Raw genomic sequence first — 23,669 nt, 5'->3', positions numbered from 1 at the left:
GATATGAAACTCGTTTTTAATAAAAATTGCAGTTACGCCCTTTTGAGTTAACACGGCAGTATATATCTCACGCACTGAGGCTGAAAAACATTGGAGTCGATTGCATTCACGGGAAAAATTTTAGAGAACTATTCGGCAGCAAATATTTCTTGGGGATTTTTTTGTGGGGATATTTTGTTCAAAAAATTTGTGGGGATTTGTCCGGGGATTTTCTGGAAATTTTTTGTCCGAGATTATTTGTCTGGGGATTATTTGTCCTAGCTTCGCTTGGGCACCAAAATTTTTTTGTATTGTTTCTGAAAGACAAGTTACATTTTCCTACAATTCTTTATATTGTTTATATGTCCTGGGAGGGGTTTTAACCCCCAAACCCTACCCCTGGGTGCGCCACTGGTATGTTTAATTGATTTCTTTATACGTATAATAATTTTCCAAGGTATTTGATCATTATATTGTATTGTATTGATCAAAATTGGAATTTTATTTATTTCTTTCTACTCATGCTAGTTGTTATCGGACTGTTGATAAAGGTATAGCTATTTGTATAACAAGGGAGGAAAGTGCTACTTTTCCTCCCGAGAATGAAGTTTACTGCCCGACGCGTAGCGGAGGGCAGTAATCATTCAATGGAGGAAAAGGCACTTTACTCCCATGTTATACATACGGTTTTTCCACCTTCCTCAAATAACAAGTAATTTTTTAATTTTTACTTAATTTATTTATGTAACTAACCAACAAAATTTATTAGAACTAAAACTAACAAGTAGGTACAATATAACTGTCAACTGTCAAATATAAGTCAAATTATTAATGTAAACATTGTTAAATCACAATCACAATTTACTGTTTTTTACAATTTTGCAAAATACAGGGTGTTTTTAAATAAACGTTAAAATGTATAGATACTTATCTAATAGAAAATAGATATTGTACAGGGCGTCAATAAGTTATATTTCATGAATGAAATACCATGACGTCACTTTTACTTTTCCTCCCTAGGGAGGAAAAGTACGACTTTGCTCCCTACAATCAGGTCCGGAAAAGTATACTTTCGGTAGAGGTATGTGGAAATAGTATATTGTGCAACAAGTGCAGAAAGGTACTAATTTCTCACGAGTTTGAAAAGTTGCGGTACGAGCGCAAGCGAGTGCCGCAATTCAAACGAGTGAGAAATTACCTTTCTGCACGTGTTTCACACTATACTTTTTCTACAAGCACAGTTTTTCCTAAAAATAAAAATCACAATTTCCAAACGACGATTAATTATAATAGGTACCTATGTGATAAATTTTAAACTGTATTTAATTAATACCTACTAATCAATTTAAATTCCTTATACCTAAATAAATTGCACAGAAATCAGTTAAAAAATTAATGCACTGCCTTAATTTGTTTAAATTTAAACAATTATTACACATTATTGACATTATATTTATACAGTCACGGATTTACACAAAACCTACTCCATTCGACGTCTCTTGCACAGGTTGCTAAATCCTTATTGGTTATTTGATAATTATAAAATGTTTAATAAGAATAAAATTGTAAAATAAAACAGTTGTAACATCCATAATTTAGTTTCTATGCTATAGTTAAATATAATAATTGTCTTATAGGTTATATATTTGTCTAAAGTTTAACCACGGATGTAAACAGAATATAACGTTACTCAGAATGCGGTAATCCACGGATGTAAACAGAATATAACGTTACTCAGAATGAGGTAGTCAACTGTGCAGAAAAGAACTTTGCGGCACAGAAACGTCACTTTGCGGCACAGAAACGTCACTTTTCTGCACACTAATGTCAAATATCTTATACTGTGAGAAAATATCAAGTTTGCTAACATAAAACCGTGCAGAAAAGTGCACTTTGAATAGTGGTTGTAGAAAAAATATATTTCTGAACCCAAATAAGAACTCTGAGATATAAAAAATATCTAATTAATAATTTGGCGTCTATAATCAAAATTATCCTGTTATTTTAATTAAAAAATTCTAAAATCTTGTTTGTTTTTAATTCTATTGATATCAAATATGAATTGTACTTATGGTAGGGGAGCAAACTATGCTTAATGTGCAGTCACTCAAGCGTTAAGGAGACCTATTGGGTTGTGAAGAGTAGGTCCTAAAAGCAAAAAAAGTTAGGTAAAGTTTTCCATTTTAGTGGGGACTTGCCATTTTAATTTAATTTTTCATTACCAACAATCGTTTTTTTAGATTATAGCGCCATCTATCCGTAATTCGAAAAAATGTGTCAAATAAAAGTTACTTATTTTTACGTAAGGAATCCCCATCTGCAGTTAAAATGGGGACTTCCATTTAAGATTTTAAAGTAACCCCTACCACACCTCCGTGGGGGTCGTGTTTGGTGCCATTCGATAGATTTTTTAAAAATATTGAATAAGTGTATTTTTTAGTTTTTTGATCTGATGTTCATTTCGCGAAATATCGCGGGAATCGTATTTAAAATTTTAAATTTACCCCCCACCCCTCTACTTGGGAAGTCGTGTTTGGTGTCATTCGATAGATTTTTGAAAAATATTGAACACGTATTTTTTAGTTTTTGGACATGTCATTCATTTCGCCAAATATTCGATTTTTTCTTGTGAAACTTTTTGACTCACCCATTTCCTTACTCGTCCGATTTTTGAAATATACACTGTTTTGCATGTACTTAACTTACCTTATCTTAGGGCCGGTTGTTCGAACGCTAATCAACAATGATCACTATCAAATATTTAATTACTGTCACCAACTGTCAATGTCAACTTTTATTGGGTTGCTGAAAACATAATTGATTATAATTATGAGATTAGTTATTCAATTAACATAACAATTATTAACATAATTGATTAAGTAATTTCATAATTGTAATCAATAATTATGATTTCAGCAACCCAATAAAAGTTGACATTGACAGTTGGTGACAGTAATTAAATATTTGATAATGGTCATTGTTGATTAGCGTTCGAACAACCGGCCCTTAATCTTACGATTTCGAGTTTTTCTAAGGATAGACTTTTTTTTGGCCCCCTTTTAACGAACTCCCCTGCATTAAGAGCCAATATATGGTAAAGGTACATTTTCAGGGTACAAGGTTTCTCCCCTTGTAATAATCTGACGCGCTCGAGTAACTGCAAAAATCCCCGCTTGGGCTCCCCTTCCATTAATTTTCTAATAAATTTTAAAATCATTGTTCTGTAGACATTTACTATTTTTATCTCATGTTTTCATTTTTCTCCTTTTTATTATTGTATAATTTCTTAAAGAGATTAAAGAATTTGATTTTCCATCTTTTTTACGAAAAAACTGCACCAGATTGGAACTACAAAAATAAAAAGATATGTATTAAAGATATCCTCGAATGAAGCAATTCTTCTTATTTACCTTTTGACCTTTTCTCCACTAACGCGTATCAAATAACATTTCACTAAAGAAAAAATCTTTCAAGATAAAAGAGAAACTTCTTTCTCGCTGAGACAATTCATCAGCCTAAAAGACTGGCCTACTTCGTTTACGAGCCCTGTCTCTCCTTTTGTAAGTTAGACAATAGAAATCCACTGTCGTCCTGAGCACAATAAATTCCTCTCCCATTTATTTACTGAGTTGTAACTCAGATACATTATTACGAAATCTAGTTAGCTGCCACCATAAATCTACGTTCTGCTATTCGCACATTTCATTAAGTCATCACGGGCATATCGAGAAATACAATTCATCTTAAGCTTTGTGGTTAGGTTAGATTGAGATATTCGTGGCTACTCCAAGATACGGAAGTGACTAATTTCTAAATAGAATAGTTGTCATAGGTCAGTAGCTTACTAGAAATACCACTTGTCGTCAAATTGCGCTCTTAATCTATTTACAAAATATATTACTCTACACAGTACTAAATTATGTTAGATAAATGTTTCTGGATGTTACCAAAGGCGTACCACAGGGGAAAGTGAATGGTTGACATTTTCCAAATTATACGCCACTGGCGGAATTACGATTTTAGCGCAATTTTTCGATTCCCCAGTATTTTCTATGCAAATAATATACTTTACATTCGTAACGATTAAGTCATTATTTTTCGTGATATTTGAAGTTAAATGAAGTGACACAATTATTTTGATTGATGTATTATTTATATTGGTGTTTTTGGGTCACATCACGGGCATATCGAGAACTACAATTCATGTTAAGCTTTCTGGTTAGGTTAGATTGAGATATTTGTGGCTACTTCAAGATACAGAAGTAATTGATTTCTAAATAGAATCGTTGTCATAGGTCAGTAACTTACTAAAAATAACACTCGCTGTCATCAGATTGCATTCTTGATCTATTTACAAAATATGTTACTCTACACACTACTAACTTATGATAGATAAACGTTTCTGGATGCTACCAAAGGCGTACCACAGGGGAAAATGAATGGTTGACCCTTTCCAAATTCTACGCCACTGGTGGAATTACGATTTTAGCGCAATTTTTCGATTCCCCAGTATTTTCTGTGCAAATAATATACTTTTCATTCGTAACGATTAAGTCATTATTTTTCGTGATATTTGAAGTTCAAAATGAAGTGACACAGTTATTTTGATTGATGTATTATTTATATTGGTGTTTTTGGGTCACATCACGGGCATATCGAGAACTACAATTCATCTTAAGCTTTGTGGTTAGGTTAGATTGAGATATTTGTGGCTACTTCAAGATACAGAAGTAACTGATTTCTAAATAGAATCGTTGTCATAGGTCAGTAACTTACTAAAAATAACACTCGCTGTCATCAGATTGCATTCTTGACCTATTTACAAAATATGTTACTCTACACACTACTAAATTATGTTAGATAAACGTTTCTGGATGCTACCAAAGGCGTACCACAGGGGAAAGTGAATGGTTGACACTTTCCAAATTATACACCACTGGCAGAATTACGATTTTAGCGCAATTTTTCGATTCCCCAGTATTTTCTATGCAAATAATATACTTTTCATTCGTAACGATTAAGTCATTATTTTTCGTGATATTTGAAGTTCAAAATGAAGTGACACAGTTATTTTGATTAATGTATTATTTATATTGGTGTTTTTGGGTCACATCACGGGCATATCGAGAACTACAATTCATCTTAAGCTTTGTGGTTAGGTTAGATTGAGATATTTGTGGCTACTTCAAGATACAGAAGTAACTGATTTCTAAATAGAATCGTTGTCATAGGTCAGTAACTTACTAAAAATAACAGTCGCTGTCATCAGATTGCATTCTTGATCTATTTACAAAATATGTTACTCTACACACTACTAAATTATGTTAGATAAACGTTTCTGGATGCTACCAAAGGCGTACCACAGGGGAAAGTGAATGGTTGACCCTTTCCAAATTCTACGCCACTGGCCACTGGCGGAATGACGATTTTAGCGCAATTTTTAGATTCCCCAGTACTTTCTATGCAAATAATATAGTCTTCATTTTTAACGATTGTCATTATTTTTCGTGATATTTGAAGTTCAAAATGAAGTGACACAGTTATTTTGATTAATGTATTATTTATATTGGTGTTTTTGGGTCACATCACGGGCATATCGAGAAATACAATTCATCTTAAGCTTATGTAAAGACTGAAATAGTTTTGTACACACTTATGACAACAGGTAAAATGGGGAGAAGTGTACTTTTGAAGTGTGTAAAATTAATAATTCTTAGCTGAGCGCTTTCGGCTTATAAAGCCATCTTCGGAGCTATGCTACAATAAAAGATCTCTAATGAATAATTGATCATAGAATTCAAAGTTTAACTTACGTCAAAAAGGTCAAAATACCACTATGAAGAGAGATGTGTTCCATTTATGATATGAAATACTTCTGTTTCTTATGTAGTTTTTTATTGAACCTTGTCTGTCTGTTTAAAAAATTGTTCAATTTGCTGTTGGTTATTTTTTTGTATCCAGAAAAGTTAAACATCAAGAACGAGCACAAAGGACTTTCACACGAAAATTAAGCTTAATCTTAAGCTTTGTTTTTAGGTTAGATTGAGATATTTGTGGCTACTCCAAGTAACTAATTTCTAAACAGAATCGTTGTCATAGGTCAGTAACTTAATAAAAATAACACTTGTTGTCATCAAATTGTGCTCTTAATCTATTTACAAAATATATTACTGTACACACTACCTACTAATACTACAAGGAAAAATAAAAGAGAAGGTAAAATTATATAAAAAGTGGCAAGAAACCAGATCGGAGGTAGATCTTCAAAACTATGTGGTCGCCAAAAAGGAAGCGAAAGTAGCAGTAGCAAAAGCTAAAGCAGAAGCGTATTCAAACCTATACGATCAACTTGATACCAGGGAAGGCGAAGCAAAGAAATATAAAATAGCCAAACAGAGAGCAAAGAAAGCAAAAGATTTTAATCGGATTAGATGTATCCGAGATGAAAATAATAAAATACTAATTCACGAAAAGGATGTCAAAAAGAGATGGAGAAAGTATTTTGCCTGTGGAGCTAATGGAGACAGTAACAGCAATGGTTACCAGAATAACAAACGAGGAAGTTGCTCAAGCGCTTCAAAAAATAAAGAAAGGAAACGCAGAGAGACAGGAAAAAGTTGGCTAGCAGGTCTATTTAATAGAATTATGGAAGTTGGACAAATGCGAGACGAATGGAGAAGCAGTATATTAGTACCTGTCTACAAAAACAAGGGAGACATACAACAATGTACAAACTACAGGGCTATAAAACTACTTAGCCACACCATGAAAATATGGAAGAGAGTAATTGATAAACGGATACGTGAAGAAACCGAAATATTCGATAATCAATTTGGTTTTATGCAGGGCAGATCAACAACAGATGCAATTTTCATTGTAAGGCAACTGATGGAAAAATGCAGGAATAAAGAGACCAACGCTCATATGGTATTCATTGATCTTGAGAAAGCGTTATGCGTGACCCGTAAAAATAGCCCGGTTAAAACAGCCCCGTCAAAAAAGCCCCGTCAAAATAGCCCGGACACAAAAGAGCCTCGACAAAATAACCCGCAAACAAAATAGCCCCGACAAAATAGATCGCACACAAAATAGCCCCGGTCAAAACAGCCCCGGCTAAAAGAGCCTCTTAGAAAACACCTCCAATAAAAAGTTTTACCTTTTAACGGGGTACCATTTATTTTAAATTATTATTCTAATTGGGAAATAAGCCACAATTTTCTTAAAAAAATTATTTTATTAACGTTTCGACTTCCACTTCGGACGTCGTTGTCATAATACAAAATATTAATAAATTAAACAAAAATGTTGTTGCTCAGTAAAAAAAATTCTTCTAATAATTTAATTTAATCTGACTCATTCATATCGGCAATTCAGACGTACAGTATGGTGCAAATGCAAGGAATAAATTCGTTATTTCGTAAACCCGCGACTTTAAGAAAAAATCCTGAAATAGATCGATTTTTATTTTAAAATTATGATATTCTGTTATATATGTCATACTAGTGACGTCATCCATCTGGGCGTAATGACGTAATCGATGATTTTTTAAATGAGAATACGGGTCGTGTGCTAGCTCATTTGAAAGGCTATTTAATTCTCTATTTAGTAATATAACCAATTACACAATTATTTATACAAGGTGTCCAAAAACGTTTTTTTAGTTCAAATTATTTGACAAAAAAAGAATAATGTATGTAATTTATTTAATTTAAAATGCATTTTACTGTTGCCCAAAAACAGAAAAAAATGTTTGTATCACAAATAAACATTGATTTTCGCTTAAATTAAATGTTCAGACTTCCAAAAGGCAGAGAAGACAGGACTCGAGTTCTCTGAAAAGACCATTTTTATTTAATGTGGTTAAGATAAACATCTGAATAGAGGATAATTACCATTTCCGAAAAAATGTATTTTTAAGGGATTATTTCATGATGAATTTTGAAGGGAGCTTTTTTGTCGGGGCTATTTTGTCGGGGCTATCTTGTCGGCGGGGTATTATTCCGCGGCTATTTTGTCTGCAGGCTATTTTTGTCGGAGCTATTTTGTGTGCGGGATATTATGTCGGGGCTATTTTGTCGGAGCTTTTTCGATGGGGCTATTTTGACGGGGTACCAGCATTATGATAGAGTTCCTCGAGAGATTCTGTGGTGGGCACTCAATAAGAAATGAGTCCCTGGCGAATATGTAAAGATTGTGAGAGATGTGTATAAGGGAGTAACGACTATGGTTTGTTTTTTAACCAAGAGGAGTGACTCAAATTTACCGCGCTGTATTGCTTGTTTGTAATTGGTCCAACCGCAAGCAAGTTTACTCCACTGTTATAAAATTTTGACACTAATGACATTTATCAAATTTTGACAGTAGTGACATTTCATAGGCTAATTAAGTTATATCGGCGATTTTTGTGTTTTCTGTGTTATTCCTTTAATTTTTAGATTTTTCGTCTGCTTTTATATAAAAAGCAGTTGTATTTGGAACTCTTTACCGACATATTAATTTAATATAATATTTATGGATTACGGTTGAGGGCCGACTAGATCAACCAAAAAAGAAGATGTATTTGGTTATTATTCTAGTGACTTTCTTGGGTGTGAATCTGTCTTTTTAGTTTACTCCTCCTGGTTAAAAAATAAACAGGACAGGTGTGGGAGAGACTGATACATTTCAGGTGAAAGTAGGATTGCACCAAAGCTCGGTGCTTAGTCCTTATTTATTCTCATTAGTTTTGCACCAGATAACAGCGAAACTACAGGGTATCATAGGAAACTACAAGGTAGCCTAATGTATGCTGATGATGTAGTGTTAATAGGAAATAGTGAAAGAGACTTAGAACATAAAATGGAACAGTGGATACAAGCTCTGGAGAAGAAAGGTTTAAAACTTAGTAGGACAAAAACGGAGTATTTGGAATGTTCATTTAAAGATGGAGTTACTACAAGTAAAATGGTATCTTTGGATATTGAAATGATTGTGAAAATCAATAGTTTTAAGTACCTAAGATCGGTACTACAGAAATGGAGAAATAGATGGAGATGCATGCAGTAAATTAGGTCTGGATGGATGAAGTGGAAAGAAGCGAGTGGTATGTTGTGTGACAGAAAAATTCCAATGAAGCTGAAATAAAAATTCTATAAAATAGCTATAAGATCGGCAATGATTTACGGAACTTAATGTTGGGCAGTGAAAAAGAAAGAGGAACAACGAATGCATGTGGCGGAAAGGAGAATGCTTAGATGGATGAGTGGAGTGACAAAGAAGGATAAAATTAGAAATGAGTATATTAGGGGAAGTCTATGTGTGGCACTAATTGATGTCAAAATGAGAGAGCATAAGTTAAGATGGTTTGGTCATGTTCAACGTCGAGACGTTATTCACCCAATACAAAGAATAGCTGAATTGCAGATTCCTGGAAGGAGTAGGAGAGGAAGACTAAAGAAGACTTGGGGGAGAAGATAAGGCAGGACATGTTGGTAAAGGGGATAAACATTGATATGACCCAAGATAGAATTGTGTGAAGAAATGTAATTAGGGAAGCCGACCCCGCATAGGGATAAGGCAAAGAGAATGATGACACTACCTACTAAATTATATTAAATAAACGTTTCTGGCTACTAGCAGAGACGTACGACAGGGGAAAGTGAATGGTTCACCCTTTCCAAATTATACGCTACTGGCGGAACTACTAATTTATCACGATTTTTAGATTCTCCGATACTTTCCATGTAAATAATATACTCTTCATTCGCAACGATAAAGTAATTATTTTTTCTCATATTAATGTATTAATTATGTCAATGTTTTTGGGTCATAAAATTGAGTGAAAACCTAGAACTTTCGAAGTCCAAGTGCTTATTTAAAAATGATTTAAGTTGGCCATGACTATAAGTTTATATTATTCATAACTTTTATGTATTACTGAGCATTATGTACTTACCTGTTACAAGTACTTGAACAGACATGGCGTTTCTCAGAAAATCCAATCTTCTCGTTGCTTCTTTTGTAGGCCCAACGCAGCGGTATTCACCGCCTTCTTGATAAATTACATTATCCAGTCTTAATTCTTGGGACGCTCCCAATGGTTCTAGCATACCAGTAGCTGGTTCCACTCTTGTCCAACAACCTGTAGTACCTTTAAAAAAAGAAAGATATGAAATTTATAATTGATTAATATTAGGCTTGAAGAAGATATAAGTGAAACACAAATGGGCTTCAGGAACGGCCTTGGTACGAGGGAAGCGCTCTTTGGTGTGGGCGTACTATTTCAACGGTGTTTGGATATCAATCAGGATGTATACGCCTGCTTTATAGACTTTGAGAAGGCCTTCGATAGAGTCCGACACGACCGACTGAGACAACTTCTTATCGAAAAGAACATTGATGGAAAAGATATTAGAATAATAACTAATTTGTATTGGAATCAAACAGCACAAGTCAAGGTAGATGATGAAATGACCGAGGAGATCAAAATATGTAGAGGAGTAAGACAGGGGTGTATTCTGTCTCCTCTTTTGTTTAATTTTTATAGCGAAGTCATATTTAAAGAAGCTCTGTCGGACGTTAGTTGTGGTGTAGTGATCAACGGAAATACAATCAACAATTTGAGATATGCTGACGACACAGTGATATTAGCAGACAATCTTACAGATCTGCAACGACTGATGGAACGCACTAACCACTACTGCAACAGCTACGGACTTACATTAAATCTCAGAAAAACTAAATGGATGGTAATAACAAAAGATCCACACGCCAGGAATGATTTGGTTGTCAATAACACGGTTATAGAAAGGGTATCCTCCTATAAATACCTTGGAGCTTGCCTGGATCATACAGGCGATCAAACAAAAGAAATAAGAGCAAGAATAGAAATAGCTAGATCAGCATTTAACAAGATGAAAATATTTCTCTGTAGTCGTGACATAAATCTTGATCTGAGAGTGCGTATGCTGCGGTGTTATATCTTCTCCACTTTATTATACGGAGTTGAGTCATGGACCATCAAGATGGGCAGCATTAAAAACATTGAAGCTTTTGAGATGTGGTGTTACCGTAGAATGCTACGTGTATCTTGGGTGGACCACGTGACGAATGCCGAAATTTTACGTCGGATCGGAAAAGGATGTGAAGTTGTACTTACTGTGAAAAGAAGAAAGCTTGAATACTTTGGCCATGTTATGAGAGGTGACAAATACTCGCTGCTGAGACTGATCATTCAGGGTAAAATCAGGGGTAAGAGAAGTATCGGTAGGCGCAGAATATCTTGGTTAAGAAATCTGAGGGAATGGTTCGGCTGCAGTTCCATCGACCTATTTAGGGCAGCCGCCAGTAAAATAAGAATAGCTGTGATGATTTCCAACCTCCGATAGAAGACGGACTTAAAGAAGAAGAATATTAGGCTATTGATTATATTCAAAATAAGATAGCTAAAAGGAACTACAACGTTAACGGGGTTTTATTATTTGATATGGTCAACGGACATCTATATATAAAAAAACCGCGGAGTGCTACCATTTAAAGGGGTGCGTTTTTGAGAAATGGGTGAATTAGTCCCTGGGCACAGGTTACATTAGGGTGAGTTCTATGCACTTTTGGTACAAATATGTCTTCATAAAAATTGTTTCTGGTTAAATTTCCTATCTAAATATAACTTTTTAAAGTCAAAGGTACTTTTTTTTACAAAAATATATTCAAAAGAAAAAGCACAAAGAAACCCAAAAGAAAGAAATTTTGTTTTTTGTCCCATAACTTTTGTCCACGGGGATATAGGTATAGACATTGCTTCACAGAAAAAAAACTTACATATTTTCTCTTTAAAGTGATGTTTGGTAGAGGTCATTAGGATTTACAGTTTTCGAAATATGATTTTTCAAAGTTCGCCACTCATAGCAATTTTGGGCATGTTTCCTTGTTATTTCGCAAATATTGTTCTGTAATTTTTTCTACGTAACTTTAGGTATATGCAATGGAACACGTAATAGGAATATAAATCAATTACCTTTAAAATGGTTTACTGTATAACGTTGTACGACTTTTTTAAATAGATTATGGTTTTTCAAGGTTTTATACTTTTAACGATTTTTTTACAATATAATATAAAAATAAAATAAAATTATTATATAATATATTATAAATTATATAATACCTAATATAAAAAAAATATTATTGTTTACATTTTTTACGATCATTTTTGAAATTTCTCATTATAACTTTTTTTTTCTTGTACATGAATATACTATCTATATTGTTGTGATCTTTCTTTTTGAAATCTGATGCTGTTCTCAGATGTAATTTATTTTAATTAATTAATTAATAATTATCTCATTAATCAAACAAATCAAATACCAATATAGTGTCAATCTCAGGGCTAAATTATAATATCAATTACTTACTTCCGTGGCTTCAAAATATTTCTCAGTGGATTCCTAATCGGGATAGATAAAAGAGAGTAAAATAATACACACATATGAATTTCAATTAGAAATTATAAAATCGTTTATTTTATCTAAATGGCACTCAATGCTTAATATTTCTTATATGTTATCTTTCTATCTTTATTTAATACAAACTTACAAACATGGGAATCTTATTTCGTTTTGTCTCCAAAGTTATTTTATTTAAAATGAACCATTATGATTTATCAGTGATAAATTGATTTAGGTTTGATGAAAAAATTTTAATAATGATTGTGTACCTCAATTTTAAATGTGGTATTTAATACATAAACCATACATTCATGTCATAACAAAATAGACTGACCTTTACTGATGATTTGACAATGTCTTCACACAAAACACGTTTCCTCCTATCTTGGGTTGCGATCAAACGACTCGTACCAGCTTCCCAGCAAAGCCTCTGCTCCTTTCTGAAAACTATGCCTCGTACAGCCCTCGTTCCTGCCGTCTCCTGATTCCGTGTTCTACCTTTTTCAAACACTTCAACAAAACCGGGATACTCTAGACTCAAGGAGTTATATACTATCTCGACTCGGCCTAACACTCGTTCCACGATATCTTACTTTTTTAATTTTCAAAAAAACAAACTCACTATACCGGCGTTTCACTTTTTTTGTACACTCTTCTCGAAAACCGGCCTTCGCCTTTCGATCGCCAAAAACATTGTGCCTCACATCTCTCATCCATTCTCCTACTTCAAAATTACCCTTTCCAGCATTCAAAAATCAACCAATCCCAAGCAACTTTCAATTATCCGTATTTATCAACACAACTTTCCTTTTTCTAAATATCTTAATGGATTTCAAGAAAAAATAATATTCCCCATTTCAATTTTACTTTCTACATTAATACAACATTTACAAATTTAATGACCTATTATCTTATTCACTAGAGTGTTAGTTAGCGGTGGTTAATGACAAATCCTTCCGCGAACACTTTCTTTGTACACATCACTCTAATTGTTTACTTGAGTCGTATTGTTTCCGCGGTTCGTAAACACTTCTCCGAATCAATCTCTTAAAAGCTATCTATACATAATTTGTTTTATACAGGGTGTTCCAAATTTACATGCCCGTGGTCGAGAAAAATGAAAACCTTTATTTTAATTTGACTTTAATTTATAATTATAAACTTTTATTTCTTATATCAATTAGGAATATAACAAATCCCCTCATTTGTATTCGATAAAATTTATCTGCATCTTTAAATAAATTTTCTCGAGGCAAAACCAACTCCCCTTATATTACCTTGCTTTAATATATGTCTTATACCCTAACTTACTATCTACTTTATGCAGTTCTGTCTTTTATTCGTGATATTTGTATACATCCTGAATATTATAAATTCCTCGGATCTTTTCCGAGTTCCTATGCCTCAACTCATAGCTATTTATCCCATCTTCATTATTCACGATGTACGGGCCTTCGAAAACAGGCATTAACTTTGCGCAAATACCCCCAGGAAGATTTGATACTCGTAATGCCCTCACAAGTACTTTTTCACCCTTTTGGAAAGTCACTGGTCTTCGTTTTCTATTATGTTCCTGTCTTTGGATATACTTTTCATTGCTTCGCCGCAATCTTCTCTGTACTGTTTCAATCACCTGTTGATATTCCTTTGGCTCTGGGTCTTCCCATGGCCTTATCGGCATTACCCCCTTCATGATGTATTCCGGGGTCTCTTTTGTTACTGTGCTCGGAATAGTATTTAGATACATTTATATTTCCGCCATTTTCCTGCCATTTTCTAAACAAGCTTTTACTTCATTTTCATATTTGTCTAGACGCTTTCCCATTTTTATATTATTCTCTTCTATTGCTTGTTTCATTTTTTTTTGTGTTTCATCCATTTTTTGATCCATTTTTTGTTGTGATTCATCCATTTTTTGATCCATTTTTTGTTGTGTTTCATCCATTTTTTTATCAATTTTTTGTTGTGATTCATCCATTTTTCGTTTTGTTTCTTCCTGATTCTTGTCCATTGTTCGTTTTGTTTCATCCATTGCTTGTTTTGTTTCTCTTCGATTGTCATCCATTTTTTGTGACTGGAGTTGCATAAGTTGTAATATCTTTTCTAATTCTGATAATTCTTTTTTCCTGTTTCCATGATTGTTGTGTCTAAAATATCTTCTTGGTCTAAATGTTCCTCTTGATCTGAATGTTCTTCTTGTTTTTTGTTGTCTTTGCTTTTGCTTCTTGTCACAGACATTTGTTTTCAAGAAGTACTATCCCCGCCAAATATGAAATTTGAATAGTATGTTACCAAGACGAATTTTTCTCACCCAAATTTAATAAATTGTCAATAAATATATCAAATGTAAATATCGATAAATTAAATCAATTATGTCAAATTTGTACCTAAAGATATCTAAAATTTTATGTCATCAAATGTAAATATCTCACTTTTTACCACGGGCATATAAATTTCCAACCACCGGTTTTCTCTTTCTATTCCTTCAAATTTGCCACTAGAAATACTTTTCAATGCTTTCCACTTTGGGCGACATGTTGTTGTGATCTTTTTTTTTGAAATCTGATGCTGTTCTCAGATGTAATTTATTTTAATTAATTAATTAATAATTATCTCATTAATCAAACAAATCAAATACCAATATAGTGTCAATCTCAGGGCTAAATTATAATATCAATTACTTACTTTCGTGGCTTCAAAATATTTCTCAGTGGATTCCTAATCGGGATAGATAAAAGAGAGTAAAATAATACACACATATGAATTTCAATTAGAAATTATAAAATCGTTTATTTTATCTAAATGGCACTCAATGCTTAATATTTCTTATATCTTATCTTTCTATCTTTATTTAATACAAACTTACAAACATGGGAATCTTATTTCTTCTTGTCTCCAAAGTTATTTTATTTAAAATGAACTATTATGATTTATCAGTGATAAATTGATTTAGGTTTGATGAAAAATTTTTAATAATGATTGTGTGCCTCAATTTCCAATGTGGTATTTAATACATAAACCATACATTCATGTCATAACAAAATAGACTGACCTTTACTGACGATTTGACAATGTCTTCACACAAAACACGTTTCCTCCTATCTTGGGATGCGATCAAACGACTCGTACCAGCTTCCCAGCAAAGCCTCTGCTCCTTTCTGAAAACTATGCCTCGTACAGCCCTCGTTCCTGCCGTCTCCTGATTCCGTGTTCTACCTTTTTCAAACACTTCAACAAAACCGGGATACTCTAGACTCAAGGAGTTATATACTATCTCGACTCGGCCTAACACTCGTTCCACGATATCTTACTTTTTTAATTTTCAAAAAAACAAACTCACTATACCGGCGTTTCACTTTTTTTGTACACTCTTCTCCAAAACCGGCCTTCGCCTTTCGATCGCCAAAAACATTGTGCCTCACATCTCTCATCCATTCTCCTACTTCAAAATTACCCTTTCCAGCATTCAAAAATCAACCAATCCCAAGCAACTTTCAATTATCCGTATTTATCAACACAACTTTCCTTTTTCTAAATATCTTAATGGATTTCAAGAAACAATAATATTCCACATTTCAATTTTACTTTCTACATTAATACAACATTTACAAACTTAATGACCTATTATCTTATTCACTAGAGTATTAGTTAGCGGTGGTTAATGACAAATCCTTCCGCGAACACTTTCTTTGTACACATCACTCTAATTGTTTACTTGAGTCGTATTGTTCCCGCGGTTCGTAAACACTTCTCCGAATCACTCTCTTAAAAGCTATCTATACATAATTTGTTTTATACAGGGTGTTCCAAATTTACATGCCCGTGGTCGAGAAAAATGAAAACCTTTATTTTAATTTGACTTTAATTTATAATTATAAACTTTTATTTCTTATATCAATTAGGAATATAACAATATATTGCGCAACAAAGAGGGCTTAATTTCTGTTCTTTAAAATGGTGTATCATCTATATTTAAGTACATAATGAAAACCGAGTGATTTTTTGATATTTTTTACCTGTATTATTTAAAATTATTTCTTTTACAAAAATTACATAAACATTAGTCTTAAAAAGCATTACTTTAGTTAAAATTATTTAAACGTTGACATTTAAAAAATTTTCAAAATCAAAATCCATCTCTTCGTTAGCATTAGCTTCAATATCTTCCTCTGACACCTCAGTTATTTTAGAGCTCCCACAATTAGTACCCATGCACATGCACCCTTTGCAGAATATTGAACAACTAATTCCTATCTTCCTACAACCGCAGTTTTTTGTACATCCTTTGGTACATTTACATGGTATTTTTTCAAGCAAAAATTGTGGTGCAGGAGCTTTGACAGTAAATATTGGAATTAATCCATATTTTGAAGTTTGTCCGGCCGAGTCAAGTGGATCCAAAGTATTATCTATAAAGAATAAGATTCAATCATAACACACAATCACATAAGAAATTTTATAATACACCATTTTAAAGTAAACAAAATAAGCTTTCTTTTTTATTATATAATATATACCATATAGAAAAAAAATATAATGGGAAATTTAAAAAAATAATCGTAAAAAATATAAAAACTCGTTTAAAGTATAAAGTCTTGAAAAAGATAACCTATTTAAAAGAAGTCGTACAATATTATACAGTAGACCATTTTAAAGGTAATTGTTTTCTATTCCTCTTACATATACCATTACATATACCTAAAGTTACGTAGAAAAAAGTTACAGAACAATATTTGCGAAATAACAAAGAAAATTGCCCAAAATTGCTGTGAGTGGCGAACTTTGAAAAATCATATTTCGAAAACAGTAAATCACAATGACCTCTACTGAACATCATTTTAAAGATAAAATATATAATTTTTTTTCTGTGTACCAATGTCTATACCTATATCCCCGTGGACAAAAGTTATGGGATAAAAACAAAATTTCTTTCTTTTGGGTTTCTTTGTGCTTTTTCTTTTGAATATATTTTGGTAAAAAAAAAGTATCTTTGACTTAAAAAGTTATATTTAGATAGGAAATTTATCCAGGAACAATTTTTATGTAGACGTGTTTGTACCAAAAGTGCATAGAACTCACCCTAATGCAACCTGTGCCCAGGGACTAATTCACCCATTTCTCAAAAACGCACCCCTTTAAATGGTAGCACTTCGCGGTTTTTTCATATATAGAGATTCATTGACCATACGAAATAATAAAACCCCGTTAACGTTGTAGTTCCTTTCTATAGTACATAATCAATAGCCTATATGTTTCAAAATGACTTGAATTAATTTTTTAACTGTTTTTAACTGCACTAATGTACATTAGGGAACAGTGTACAAGTTAAGTCCTCTGGAAGATCAGGAGCTTGAGGCCCCGAAAGACCTGGTGGAGACTTAAGAGAGGAAGTCAAAAGCTTGGTATACTCAAACTAGACAGGAAGCCAAGTGAGCTTGATATTAATTTTTATTCCAATAAAATTAATCCAATAGACTGGCAGGATGACTTAATAACACTATATGAAGAAACCGACATATTAACACTGAGATAAAGTCAAGAATTTATAAAGCCAGTGTAAGACCAATAATGACATAATCCACAAACCATACATACTCATAGACGTTTCACGTAGATTGTCAAGGTCAAGACAGCAAATTAGTTACCATTCCAATCTACAGATGTCGCTGTCAGTCAATTCTCTTGTAATATTTAACAACTGACAGTTGACAATTAAATTAATTTGTTATTTACTTTTTATTTTACAGTTTGTGGCTTAAATATTTTATTATAGTGGTGTTACGTTTTTAATTAGATTTATTCACAAGTTTAATAAATTGCATTAACCTCCTCTCCGTTTTTGTGAGTAGAATTTTTAGTTTACATTGATCATCCCGTGTTGTGTTTCTTCACATTTAAAAAACAATATAATAGATCCTGAAACAGTTTATTCCAATAGACAAGTGTGTCATCAACATTTCGGGCCTATATATTTTTGGAAGTTTGTAAAAGATTATAAGGTATTTATCTAAACAATCATCCTACAAGATTCTTTCAAAAATTTTCATTCAATTCAATATTACACATCAGTGCTTTCACGTGACACATGGCAGTAGTCACAAACCATACATACTCATAGACGTTTCACGACTATGTTAATCTTTCGGATCGAATTAACGCCATCTCCTGATTGGAATGGGAACTAAATTGACTAATTTTAGTTACGTGGGAATTTCAAATTATAAATCTTGGGGGATTTTTGATGAAATTTCGCAGGAAATTAAAACAACAGAAAGACAATTCAATGTTTTATTCAATATTTTCCTGAAAACTTCAAATATTCCAATTTGTTTTCAAAATGCTAAACATTACTGCCATGTGTCACGAGAAAGCACTGATGTGTAATATTGAGTTGAATGAAAATTTTTGAAAGACTATTGTAGGATGATTGTTTAGATAAATATTACCTTATAATCTTTTACAAACTTCCAAAAATATATAGGCCCGAAATGTTGATGACACACTTGTCTATTAAAATAAACTGTTTCAGGATCTATTATATTGTTTTTTTAAATGTGGAGAAACACAACACGGGATGATCAATGTAAACTAAAAATTCTACTCATTAAAACGGAGAGGAGGTTAATACAATTGATTATTGATTAAAATTGTGATTAAATCTAATTAAAAACGTAACACCACTCTAATAAAATAATTAAGTCACAAACTGTAAAATTAAAAGTAAATACCAAATTAATTTAATTGTCAACTGTCAGTTGTTAAATATGACAAGAGAATTGACTGAAAGCGACATCTATTGATTGGAATGGTAACTAATTTGCTGTCTTGACCTTGACAATTTACGTGAAACGTCTATGAGTATGTATGGTTTGTGGCAGTAGTGTTTATAGCATTTTGAAAATAAATTGGAACATTTGAAGTTTTCAGTAAAACATTGAATAAAACATTGAATTGTCTTTCTGTTGTTTTAATTTCCTGCGAAATTTCATCAAAAATCCCGCAAAATTTATAATTTGAAATTCCAACATAACTAAAATTTGTCAATTTAGTTCCCATTCCAATCAAGATATGGCGTTAATTCGATCCGAAAGATTAACATGGTCGTGAAACGTCTATGAGTATGTATGGTTTGTGACATAATCGATAACGGATGTGTATGGACGGTTACGATGTAAGGTGAGAGTTGGAGACAACAATAATCGGAGACATTCCATGTCTCCATGAGTCGACTATGACTCAATGTATGCGTATGTGATGAGCGCACTAATATCCGGCAAAATAGCTCAAAAGATGGAAAACATAATACCTTGCGAAACAAAAAGAGATGAAACTAGTGGAGGTGGAAGTTATCGTTATAAAGGTATTAATTAACATTACAATACATAGTTTCCCACCTTTAGACGTCTGTGACAGGAGTATTTTATAAAATTCTACTGTCACAGTGACAGTTGTTATACTCCTCTGATACGTCTATGTGGATCTAGGTGGGAAACTATGTAATGTAATGTTAATTAATACGTTTATAACGATAATTTCCACCTCCACTAGTTTCATCTCTTTTTGTTTCGCAATGTATTATGTTTTCCATCTTTTGAGCTATTTTTCCGGTTACTAGTACGCTCATCACTGTATATGTATAAGTTTCTAACGTACACCATACAAAAAACACCGCTAACTTATATTATTATGCTTCAAACTGGATTTCTCCTTTTTTTTTTCTAAAAAATATATTGGTTTTTAAATCGTAACTTTTTTATTTTATATCTTAGAAAGTTCGTCAAAAAAGAATTTTGTAGCTTTTATCAAGATATATAAGGCTATTAATATAAAATCCTTTTAAAGTTCTCAGTCCCAATAAAGGCGACATTGAGAGGGTTGGTAAAGGTAGTTTTTTGTTAGTGTACAAGTTTTAATTGTCAATAGCTCACTCAATTTCTGCTGCAGAAAAAAATGTTGCAAACCATCTTCTTGGGAATTAAATAACCTACAATTTCATATTTAAACATTTTTTCGAATCTCTCGAGGAACTCTATCATATGCTTTCTCAATTTTTTTTTTCAAAACAATTTATTGGTTTTTTTAACCGTAACTTTTTTATTTTTAATTTTAGAAAGTTAGGTAAAAAAGTTTTTTGTAGGTTTTTATAAGATCTATAAGGCCATTAATATTAAATCCTTTTAAAATCCTCAGTCGCAAAAAAATTACTTTGAAAAGGTTGGTAAAGGTGGTTGTTGCATGTTAGTACAAGTTTTACTTGTCAATAGCTCACTCAATTTTTACCGTAGAAAAAATTTTCGCTAACCAGGTTCTTGTGAATAATAAGCTACAATTTCATATGTAAATATTTTTTCGTATCTTCAATGCTAATCTTTCTATTCTGAAGAAAAGTGCATTTTACCACACTACAAAGATGCGTTATTCGCTTTTTATTGTTCAGTTCCATTGTCTTCAGAAAAGTTATACTGTAAATTTCAGAGAAAAATATTAAAATTGCTGAGTAGCGAGTTAAACGCAAAAAACATGATTTTTTTTTTATTTTTAGGCTAAAATTGCGATTTTGAAAATGTTTTCCCACAGAACATTTAAAATAAACTTCATTTCGTTTTCAGCACCATCAAAACCATAAACCATGACCAAAATTAGCGATTCACTACACCGAGGTCAGTATCTCGAAGAAAAAAAAAACGTTTTTTTTTGAGGTGTGCAGGTCATAAGATACTGTTCCTCTATAGTAAATTTAATATTTTGTATACATAATGGTAGTAATAAAATTTGAAGTAAATCATTGATTTAATAAAAATTAATCGTACCTACCTCAATTATTTCCAATTTGAGATTTTCCAGACTAATAAAAAACTTCAATGTTGAATTTCTTTTTCATCAACTGCGGAAATCTGAATACTATCCCTAACTTTATTTCCAATACAGAATAAATTCTATTTGTCATGGAATTCCGACAAACTTTCGCTGAATTGCATGGGAATCAGAATCCCAGTACTCTACAGAAAAATAAAAATGTATTATTATATTCCGTTTTGCAAGAGGACAAGCTGAAGATGACGGCGACTGATTTACAATTTTCTGGTTCGATCGCGACTTGAAAATGGCAAGATATATGGGATTAGATAGAACGAACAATTCTATATCTAAGATGATTTACGGATGCAAGTTTGGAGTTTCGGTGAAGGTGTTATCGAACGAAAATCTAAAATAAAATTTTTTCAATACTTCCTAACATAAGTATTGGAGTGCAGGAAAAAGTTTAAAAGGGATATAAAATATAAAAATACGGATATAAGGAATGAAAACCTGAAAGGGAAACCGTAGTAAAATATTTTTTTTATTGTCATTTTTACCGAGTTTTATCACAGGTTGTTTCTTCTCTTTAGTGTTAAAAAACAGGTAAAGAACCACAGGAAAGGTTTCCAATCAAATAAATGTAATTTTCTGCTGTTAGACAAAAGAACCTCATTGGGATAAAGCAGATATACCCAAAAGATAAGCAGAACATTTCAGTGAGCTCCAGAACAATATGAGAGACACAGAGGTTACACGAATACACCACAAAGAGGAAATGTTCATAGTCGATCTTCCAGAAATAAAAGTAAGGGTCCTTTCTAGGAAAAAGATTTTTAAGGTTATCAAACCTCTGACAACACACAAAGTAGAAGAAGATGGCATATCAGCCGCGTTGTTAAAACAAAGAGGGGAAGTCCTAGTTCATAATCCCTAGGAGGTGCATAATCTGATTAAAAAGGTAAAGGTATCTAGCTGAGACCATGTTAGAGGTTGGAGTGAGGGGATTGTCGTTTATATCCATAAAATCTATAATGAGAGAAATAAGTTGAAATGAACAAACTTTTGTACTATAAAATACTAAAAAGATTTTATAAGAGTACAGTATAACAGAGTTAAAAAACCCTCAAGGTCACTTGCAACGCATAATCGAACGTCCGTCGACTCTTCTCCTCACGGTTGCAGATAACTCGGTATTACTATACTTAGCAAGCGGTTAACACCTCTATCAGAGGAACTAACTAGGGACAATATTATTAATGGCTTTCGAACTAATCCTCTAACGTTGACTAAATAATCACACTAATGCCCGTATTTATAGTCGAGTCTCAAGACCTCGTCGGGTCTCGAGACCGACCTTGAATAAAATTTGGGTTTAGTTTACACGCAAATTTTATTCAAGGTCGGTCTTGAGACTTGACGAGGTCTTGAGACTCGACTATAAATACGGGCATTGGACTCGAAAAGTGATGTGAGCATAATATAGTTGTGTACCAAACCAGCTTAATATTGGACTCAAAAAATCATCAAAGTTGTGTAAATAAAGATTACCTGTACAGAACACCAGTGCCGGTTTAACCTAACTTCGGGCCCTGGGCGCTGGAGGTTTAGGGGCCCCATTCATTGCTATTCGTTGTCAGTTTTTTTAACAAGAAAACACAAGCATTAACTATAAAGATTTATTGTAAAATCCATAAAATAATTTTTTTAAACAAGCCAGAAGAATAGCAAACGTAAAAAATAATCCCGGGCCGGCGCGGAGTAGCTCAGGCGGTAGTATGCTTGACTCGCGTGCTGGTAGGCCGGGGTTCAAATCCCAGTGTCGGCAAGAACACCTAGACATTTTTAAAATGTCTATAGGCCCCAGGTCGACTCAGCCTGAATAAAATGAGTACCTTGGGTAAAACCCGGAGTAATAATAGGCGGTTGAAGCGTAGCACTGCTCCTGTTACCCTCCTTGTATACCGTAGGCCCTAGATAGAACAGACTACCCTGCTATAATCCCAAAGCCGCGTCAGCGGTATAAAACGGGAGACTATTATTATAAAAAATAATCAAAAAAATACATTTAAAAACATAAATCAAAAACAGAAAGTTTCACAAAACAACACATGACAAACAAAAAATATATTCTAAAAAATTCCAAAATTTTGGCATAACGTTACAAAATGGGTAATTTCATTATGCAAGTTCTCTTTGGTTTCATCAACATCTTTTTTATATTTATCACATAAAGTATTAATTGACGTCTTGACTTCTTCTTTATCTAGCGTAAAAGAACATCTAAATAAGCCACAATATTATTAAAAAATGATTTTTATTAACGTTTCGACGCCCAAATCGGGTGCCGTTGTCAAAATACAAAATACTACTAACATAAACAAAAATGTTGCTTAGTAAAAAAAATTCTTCTAATAATTTATTTAATTTGACTCATTTATATCGACAATTCAGATACATATGATACATTTT

At 32.8% G+C, this 23,669-nt stretch overlaps 1 protein-coding gene across 1 annotated transcript in view; it reads right to left on the bottom strand.

Moving 5' to 3' along the window:
- The window catches only part of LOC114340452 (CD166 antigen homolog), an 827,535-nt gene that overhangs the window by 371,618 nt on the left and 432,248 nt on the right, over positions 1-23,669 (bottom strand). The window contains exon 5 of the mRNA XM_050657653.1: positions 9,914-10,108. Within this exon, the coding sequence (XP_050513610.1) occupies positions 9,914-10,108 (195 nt within the window). The remainder of the gene's footprint in view (positions 1-9,913; positions 10,109-23,669) is intronic.

The sequence above is a fragment of the Diabrotica virgifera genome, chromosome 1, assembly GCF_917563875.1.
Source record: "Diabrotica virgifera virgifera chromosome 1, PGI_DIABVI_V3a".
Classification (NCBI taxonomy): domain Eukaryota; kingdom Metazoa; phylum Arthropoda; class Insecta; order Coleoptera; family Chrysomelidae; genus Diabrotica; species Diabrotica virgifera.
This window is presented reverse-complemented; position numbering and strand designations above follow the sequence as displayed.